Raw genomic sequence first — 9,609 nt, forward strand, 5'->3', positions numbered from 1 at the left:
AATATACATTTTGTAAAAATTAAGATGTTTAAATAATGTAAAAGATGTAAAAATAAAGTTTAAACTAATAAACAAGAATAGACCCTTGAAAAAATTTAATAAACTTGTTTCAATAAACTGATTACTAATCACTAACTGATTATTTCGTCGGTTAACTGATAAATCAATTATCACATCATCAGTTACTGATCAGTAATCAGTTTATTAAAACGAGTTTATCAATTTTTTTTCAAGGGGAATAAAAGCAGAGAAAAGACTGGTAATAGTAGCTATCTTGACTTAATGGCTTCCCTTAATTTAATTTAAATGGAAATCACATGGAAATTTTTTAATTAAATAATTTATAAATTATTTTTAAAATAAATTCTTCAATTTAAATTGAGAGAGTACTAGTATATGGTCACTATTTTAATGCGAAAAATTTAAAATACATTTTGTAATTCTTTTGAACTGTGGACCATTACTTTTAGTAATATTTTGATAATAATAAAATGTATTCACAGATTATTTTTAATTTAATCGTTAAAAAGGTTACCTTCAAAATTAATGTTTTATAATTTTTTTTTAAGATGAACTTATTCTTCAAACTTTGCATGTATTCTCTATGTACTACTCAGAACTTGGGTGAAAAATTTTTAAAATAAGTCTCTCTTAGAAGGAAAGCAACTTAATTTCAAAGGTGGACTCTCTTCAAAATTAATTTGCCGATGATATTCTTTCTACGAGGGATTCATTCTTAAAACACTAAAAATTTTACACACGATTTCTGAGTAGTATGTAGAAGTTACCTGCAAAGTTTGAAAAATAAGTCCCATTTTTTTTATTTTATTGTGCTTTCAAAGTTTATGCAAGTATTAAGAATAGTTAGTCATATGGTTTTGATATCATAATCAGTTAGCAGCTTTTATTTTTGAGTGATTCTGATGAATGATCTCTCGTTATCGGAGAATTTTATCATTCCTGTATGTCATCTATTTTTCTTAACGTACAGTGATATAATCAATTGTCGAGTTATTTGTTAATTATAAATTTATATGAAGATTAATTATTAATAATATATTTAGATGAAGTCAAAATAAGAAATGTAATTGTTATAATGCAGATGTTTGATATTGAAGTAAAAATTTATTGATTTCCGATTTCTTGCAAAATTATTGTAGAAATATAACGAATCTATGATTATTTACGTAACTTGATATTATCTTTTTTGAAAAAAATTATTTGACATGACAATCCTTTACAAGATGTATGATTTTTTAAATCTTTTAATATACATTATATATATCAAAATAAAATTTTTATTTAAGCAATATTTTATCTAAATCGTCTATTACTTCAATAAAAAATTAATTCATTACTCACAAATTTGATGCGCAACAGCGGAGTTATACCTGCCACGTAGCTACGTTGATTCTGTAATATAAATAAGTATAGAAGTCGCATTAAAATTTTGAGTGAATCAATATATAATTATTTTAAATAACTTTATTATGACCTATTTTTTTGAACTTACTGCTAAGTTGCTCCGCCGGCGTCCGATACCTTTCCTAAGCTTTTCTTCCTGCCCCCAGGTTGTTCGGATTGTCAATTCCATTGACGTAACACTGTATTCGCGAAAATGCGAGCCATTGTCGTTTTGAGTCCCTTCACTGTACACTCAAATTCACCGATGCCTCGAAGAAGGCTCTCCCAAGCTTCGTCGTCGTCGTCTCATATCCCCTCGTCGCATACTCGCAAAGAAACACTCGCGAAAACGCGATTGCACTTATTGTTATAATAGTACGACACTTCACGATTGAACATTGCCAAAATAAAATGACCGATGTGTTATGGCGATCCTTCGATGAGATGACGAAGATTCGAACATCGGCAACTTCATACCGACGCCGCGGGTAAAAGTACAACGTGAGTCGAGTCGGCAGTCGTTGACTCGAATCAAGCGAATTGTCCAGAAATAATATATTTGAGCAACTTGCACAACTTAATACAACTCCAGCAATTAAACCGATACGTTATTGTCTTCCTCTTTTGTTGGTAAATTAATTTGACGCGATTCGCGTATTCCGTTATATATACGTGATCCAAAAGTGTACATACGACGCGCGCTTGCGAAGGCGCGGAATAATACGTGAGTCGGATCACGTGCTGTATATGTAACAAAATACGCGAATCGTGTCAAATTAATATACGAATGAAGTAGGGGAACAATGTATCGGCCGTATAATTGTTGGAGTTGTATCAAGTTGTTGTAAGCGGCCTTGGATATATTATTTCTGGACAATTCGCTTGATTCGATCAGCTGCCGATTCGACTCGCGTTGTACCCGCTCACGGCGTCGGTATGAAGTTGCCGTTGTTCGAATCTCTCAATCGTCATTTTGTCGAAAGAGCGCATCGGCAGTGTTCAATCGCGAGTGTCGTACAATTATAACAAGTAATAAGTTTGACTGCGTTTTCGCGAGCATGCAACGAGGGGGTGTGAGATGACAACGAAGCCTGAGAAACGTCAACGGCTTCTTCGGAGCATCGGTAAGTTTAAGTGTGCAATAAGTGGACTCGAAACGACAACAGCCCTCGTTTTCGCGAATACAGTAGTGTTACGTACCGTCAATGGAATTGACGCTCCGAACAGCTTGAGGGTAGGAAGAAAGACTTTAGAAGAGGCATCGGGCATCGGCAGAGCAACTTTGCGGTAAGTTCAAGAAAATAGATTATAAAGTAAATTGATTTATTTGAGTATTTTTTTAATGCAACTTTTATATTTATGTTACAGAATCAACGTAGCTACGTAGCAGGTATAACTCTGCTGTTGCGCATCGAGTCTGTGAGTAATGAATTAATCATATAAATATATGGTCTGATGAAAGATATCTATACATTATCCTCCTCTCGTTCTTAAAATTTTGCACCAACTTAAATTACTGTAATTCGTGCACTCTCCTGCACTCAAAGAAATTGATTGATAAGTAGCAGTTGGTAGCAGAGAGAATTTTCTTTCTGGTTGGTAGCATTGCAGCAATAGCAGCAAATTGTACGTATGGTCAGAGAGGAACCTGAGAGCGGCCTCGGCAGCCTTTTTCCTATAACGCTTCGAAACTCCCGTACACTAGTGACGCACATCTATTCTGGCCAGAATGGGAACTACGTGTCACATCCATTTTGCAACCCGCCGTTAAAAACAGTGTGGATGTTAGCACGGACAACAACCTACATCCATTTCTCGAGAGATGGATGTGGGTTGTTGTCCGTGCTAACATCCATTTTGCTGCAAATAAAATCTGACGCGTATCGCGTATGTTGCATCCAGAACAGGGGTCGAGAATGTGCACAAATGATTAATTACGTCTACTTTCGCGTAATTTTTTATTTATTATAGTCTGAATTATTTACATTAACATTGATATTAATACATATGAATACGTTTATGCCCATATTTTGCACAATCATATTTTTACTTAAAAAAGATGTTTAATAGTAACAGAGAGAATTTGGTTCTTTAATAAAGAAACATTTATTTTACTTAAAAAATAATTGTAATTAACATCGCATCATATGATGAAGAAGAAATAAATGTCTTTCCACGAATAAATATACCATCTTTTTATTTTTACATAATTCTTTATTATTTAAATGTCTTCAAATTATGCTTTTGAAAAAATTAGCTTTTTTAATTTTTTTAAATCTTGACGCAACTCTCTCTCTCTCTCACTCTTTCTCTCTTTCTCTCTTTCTCTTTTAACGTGATTGTCCTTTAATTGTTTAGGCCTTCAGTTAGAGAGAGAAAGCATCGCGGTGATAGACATGGAGCAAGCGGCGATGTTATCTCTATGGATACCCTCCTCTTCATTCTCCTCTCGACCCATCACGTTTTCCGTGCTACGTTTAGGCCGTAAAATTCAGAAAGAGGATTTCGGATGATTTCTGCGCAGGAACGTAGAGAGACTAGAAAGCGCCCACTCTTTTTTTATTATGTTACAATGGCATATACATGCATACGCATGATTTACAAATGACAATACGCGCGATTAATATGGCACAATAAACAATATTTATTTTGTTTAGATTAGTGTATAAACTAAACGAAATATTGTATTTCCTCAAAAATATACATTAAAAATAAAAAAATATTTACTAAAAATAGATAAATATTTCTTCGGAAATAAAAACCACGAATTGAAATTTATTTAATAATGAATCCATTACAGTTAATATTTGGTTGAAACAGGAAAATCTCGTTTCAAAATATTCATTTTTTACATCTAATAAATAATAACACTAAAAAATTAAATATTTACTTAAATCAAATGATTAGATTTCATGTTATATTTGATTAAATCAAATAAATTTTTTGTCAGTGTAAGCTGCATCTCCAGCGCAAATTAAATTCGCATTAGATCGAAAATTTTATAAACCAAGACAGTTTGAATTTTTTAGTATCGCGCACTTATTGTTTATTTAAAAATTATTAATAATTAGTAGTCAGATTGTCTACAAGTTACACGAATGGTGATAGAGTTTTAGAAAAAATTCTAAAATAAAGTGTGCGGCATAAGGAAAGCAAAAAACTTTTCATTTTTAGTATTGCGCACTCATTGTTTATTTAAAAATTATTAGCAATTAACGGCTAAATCGTATACACGAGTCACACGCATGGTGGTAGAGTTTCAGAAATAATTATGAAGTAATGTGGGACATAAGAAAACTAAAAATTTAAATTTTTCAGTATCGCGCACTCATTGTTTAAATTTTTTTTAATTAAACAATGAATACGCGATACTAAAAAGTGCAAAGTTTTTCTGTTTCTTACGCCCCACATTTTTGAATTTTTTCTAAAATTCTACCACCATGCGTGTGACTTGTGCACGATCTGGCTGCTAATTGTTAATAATATAAATTATGAAATTCAATCACTTGAATCAAGTAAAAATTTATGTTTTTGAATTAATATTTATTTCATCTAACAAATGACTCTCAAACCGAGATCTGACTTTCTTGCTACAACAAAATTTTACTGCAATGGATTCATTATTCTGGCTTTGCAAATATGGACATTAGAAGTGACCGCTAGCTTCAGCATCATCAAAAATATTTACTTTTTTTTTTTAGGAAATAATATTACCATGGATATTTTAAAAATAATGACAGAAGCATTAATAGGTGATCTTATACCTATTATTGGTGATAGAGCCATTTTCTTTAGTTATTGGCATAAACATTTGTGCATAGATGAATCAAATAATAATCATCATGCAAATAATAAAAGAGTAAGTTGCAGTTTAAAAAAATACAATGTTTAAACCAAAATTACGGGTTAAAGTAAATAATTTTTAATTTCTGTACAAAATTTTTATAATCCTATGTGATAGTATACAACTACTGCTTTAAATAAAGAAACAAGTTTTATAAAAACAAAAAGAAATTTGAATTTAACAAGTAAAATTTTGCACAATAAAATATGACTCCAACGATCTATTCGTGTTTAAAGCATAAAATTCATATTTTTTTTGCACAATTTTTTATTTCAATTTTTGCCCAATTCGCTTAAAATATTATACATGAACTCCATTATAATAAATAAGAAATAGTTACAATTCTGTTCTTCCAAAAGCTATGCAATAAATGCAATGTTTTATTTGAAATGTGTATAACGCAATATTAGGACAATATTAACTTCAATTATTACATACTATTTTTATTTTAACCTGCTCACTCTAATATGTAAAAATCGGCGGGTCCCGATAGCGCACATCCCGATAGCAACAAACCACTCACAATGGCAGATGCCTAGAGATTTTCCGTAGGTTGGGTTAGATAAGTCAAGATGATTGGTTGGTGGGCTATTGGGATGTGCGCTATCGGAACCCTCCCTGTAAAAATCATTGTCATTGAAATACTAAATTTTTTTCGAAAAATTTGTGTGTATAGAATAGAGATGATAATTCTGTAATACCCAAAAGTCAGATGAATACAGCTAAAAAAGCAAAAGAAAAAGAAAATTCATCCAGTTCTGCGAGTGTTTCATATATTAATGATAAACAATCATTGAAACCTCTAAAGGATCTATTCATGGAATCTATGTTAGGAAAAGAGATTTTAACCTCATTTGAAGAGAATGAGGTTATTCCAGACAAATATAGGAATAAATTATGTAACATTATCATAACAGATTTGGAAAATAGATCTATAAGGAAAATACTTGAAAAAAGTGTGTACTAAATTTAAGATGAAACTCTATTGATGTTAGGCAAAAATGAATTATTTGTAAACTTTTTTTAATATTTAGAATTTAAAACATATTTTAAGAGCTATAAAAATTCTAAAAATTAATAAAGTTACAGTTGATCAAATAAAAAAATTTTTTTTGAACAATTTTAGTTTCTTAACAAAATTTTTTTTATATTTCTCGAAAACAAAATAATGACTGAATGAGAATTACAAATGTAGCAAATCTTTTTGACATGTAAAATATTAAAAGATTTTATACTGACACTTAAAAGATGTATAGATTTAAAACAATTAATAGATAAAATTGTTTTAAAATATTGATTTTATATTGTTTAATAGTTTTATCTGAAAATTTTTAGATTAATTCCATAGATTTTTATTTTTACTTGTATTTTTTATTTCATAGATTAGATAACGCGCTAGCAAAGACGATTGTTAAAATGATCGTCGATATATTCCCATCTGAAGCAGCAAATACGTATTTTATGTCACCAATAAAAAAAAAAATTCTCTTTGTAATAAATCCATTCTTGCTCGTGGAAAGTTAATTAGTATGTGGCGAAACTGTCAGTGTCAATATAAAAAATTGCATAGAAGGATAATAGATGAGGAAAAAACAAACGATCGAAGTATAGAGCCCGGTAAGGTAACTTTTTTGTGAACAAGATAAAAAATAAACTTTGAATTAAAATTAAAAATATATTTTATTTTTAACAAATAATTTTTGAGAAGCACAAAGGTGCATCATATTCTCGTAAAAATTGATTTATATCTTTCTATATTATATAATTTGTTACCTTGCACATTAAAAACTTTCATTATTATTTTTTTATAATAACAATTCGTATACATATTACATCTTATAGAAACAATACAAGATGATATTCAAGAGGCGTTAGACTGGCTAGACAAAAATCAAGCTCCTTGGGACATGGTTTTAGACCATTGGAGAAAAACTTCTGCTCATCGAACCAAAGCTTTAAAAGAATCATGTGACACTAATTTGGTGGATATATTTGAAAAATGGAAACTCTATAAGCACCCTAGTGGACATGAATTAATTGATACTGATTTTCAATGCCTAAATTTATCCAAAGTAAATTTGGATAAAGATGTTTGGTTTAATTTTTTTGATACTTTGCTAAAGCACGCCTCTCTTAGCTCCAAAGACGAAACAGCAAAGATGCTTCTGGAATCTATGAAATCTAAAGATGTTTCAGACAGTAAATACATGCAGTTTATTTCTAAAAATGTATGGAAGTTTCTAATTTTTTATTAAGTTTCAAGTCATTAATTTATATTACAGATGCATTAGTGGCCATGAGTGTAAGTTTATTCCCTCACTTGTATCCGCCAAAACATATGAAAAGAATACGGAATAAGAGTTTCAAGCCTTCTATTGGACTTGCAAAAGAGACTATATTAAAATTTGCAAATGTTAGTATGTATCTATTTATAACAAATTATTTACTATTGGATTTATTTTAATTTAATAATGTTGAGAATTTAGATTTAAAAATATTTTAAAGTATTATAAATTTATGTAAAGTATGTAAGCAATTAACTGTATTAATAACCGTGTATTTCAATGCATATTTTTCAATATAATTATTTTTTTATGTATTATGTATTTACACGTATTTATAAATTATGTAATAGATTCCTGGTGACATGGTAAGACTAAGGCAAGAAGCAAAATCGAGGGCGACAGATCTTAAACTTCCAATCCAACCCTTTTTAATCATCGTGGGATCTATTGAAGACGTACAAGATGTTTATGTCTGTGTTGACAACGAGCTATACAAAGTTCAAGGACTTCTACAAGGTCTAAATATTTGTTTCAAGACATTTCATGTATTCAATCTGCAATATCCTTTGGCCAGTGAACACATATGGATATTAATTCAAAAGGGAATCTATAAAATCAATTTGCCCTGTGATAAGCATATCATATCTATTGAACATGCAGTAAAACAGCTAACTAAGGGAAATACCGAAGAGGAACAAATGGAATGAGTACAAAAAATTATTTTAATATAAAATGCATGAAAGAAAATATTTTCTTGTTTTTTTATTACAATATTTAGTCTTGCGATAAGTCACGAAATATATAATAATATACTGTAAACTGAAAGCGCCCGATATAATATCGATATAATATCATTTATTACTATATGTTTATTTTATCTTGTATTTATGTAGATTTTAAGTTTATGTTGAATTGCGTTTCATAGAAAATGTTTTCTTGCTTTTTCTGCTCCCATTTATTCTTTAAAACATAAAGCATTTATGAATTATGAGGTGCAATGTAATATTACAGATTGCTTTTACAAATTTGCTTGTGTTTATTCATTAATGAAACATATAAAAAATGAACATTCTGTACAAAAATGGTCTTGTGAAATAACTGAAATATCAAATAACGCGAATAAAGATGTTGTACATTTAATTAAAGAAACAAATACAATAGAACAACATAAAACTATTCTGACTGAACCATTGAAAGATCTATCGGAAACGTTATATAATAACGAAGAATTCAGTATTGATTATTTTAAAAGTAAGGTTTTTAATTTTGCTCTTTGCTTGGTAACGCAACTGTATGCCTATGGAAGTTTAAACAGAAAAGTAATCCATAAAATTATTATTGATATATGTACAACGTATATTAATAATTGTTTAGATTTTTTGAAATGTAAATTTCAAAATACTGAATTACATGATATGTTAGATGTGATGAAAAATGGTTTTAACATATTTAGAACAGAACATTTGACATTAAAATTTTTGAGTAAAATAAATTGTTTTTTCCCGCCAAAGAAAGTCATTATTAGATCTTTTTTAAAATATGGTAAATTAAAAAGTAAAACATGTTTCGTAATCCGTAAAAGAACATTGAGCATAATACCTATAAAATTAGTATTAAAAAAATTTTTAGAGATGCCAATGGTTTTTCTGCAATAATGAAGTTTGTAGACAAATGTAACAGAAGTTTGGTCATTAATTCGGTAATTAAAGGTGATTTTTGGAAAAAAATCGTAGCTAGTCAAACTGATAAAATTATTTTTCCTTTAGTTTTGTATTTTGATGACATAGAAATTAATAATCCTTTAGGGACGCATAGAACCGTCAACAAGATAGGCGCAGTGTACTGTTCTATTCCAATTTTACCCACGGAATACGTTAGTAAATTGGAAAATATTTTTTTATATCAATTACATAATTCTCAGGATCACAACGTTTTAGGGAATAAAAACATTTTTCATCTCATCATAAAGCAAATCATTGATCTTCAAAATAATGGAATTATTATCAACATCGATGGAGAGGAAAAGAAAATTTTTTTGTTTTAACTTATATAGTAGGTGACAACTTAGGACTGAAT

At 29.5% G+C, this 9,609-nt stretch overlaps 1 protein-coding gene across 1 annotated transcript; it reads left to right on the forward strand.

The window, feature by feature from the left end:
- The first annotated feature begins 6,460 nt into the window (after positions 1 to 6,460).
- LOC120356921 lies at positions 6,461 to 8,240 on the forward strand. Its single transcript, XM_039445822.1, has 4 exons — positions 6,461 to 6,865; positions 7,091 to 7,447; positions 7,531 to 7,661; positions 7,884 to 8,240. The coding sequence occupies exons 1-4, from the start codon at positions 6,778 to 6,780 to the stop codon at positions 8,238 to 8,240; spliced, it is 933 nt and encodes a 310-aa protein (XP_039301756.1). The 5' UTR covers positions 6,461 to 6,777.
- Positions 8,241 to 9,609: the final 1,369 nt, after the last annotated feature.

Source organism: Solenopsis invicta, chromosome 2 (assembly GCF_016802725.1).
Source record: "Solenopsis invicta isolate M01_SB chromosome 2, UNIL_Sinv_3.0, whole genome shotgun sequence".
NCBI classification, from domain to species: Eukaryota; Metazoa; Arthropoda; class Insecta; order Hymenoptera; family Formicidae; genus Solenopsis; species Solenopsis invicta.

What these genes read in the sequence shown, in the direction of transcription:
- LOC120356921 (XM_039445822.1), top strand. Translation starts at nt 6,778, where the DNA reads ATGTGGCGAAACTGTCAGTGTCAATATAAAAAATTGCATAGAAGGATA. An exon ending in CGATCGAAGTATAGAGCCCG is followed by an intron (nt 6,866 to 7,090) that starts GTAAGGTAACTT and finishes TACATCTTATAG; the next exon opens with AAACAATACAAGATGATATT. An exon ending in CTATATTAAAATTTGCAAAT is followed by an intron (nt 7,662 to 7,883) that starts GTTAGTATGTAT and finishes ATTATGTAATAG; the next exon opens with ATTCCTGGTGACATGGTAAG.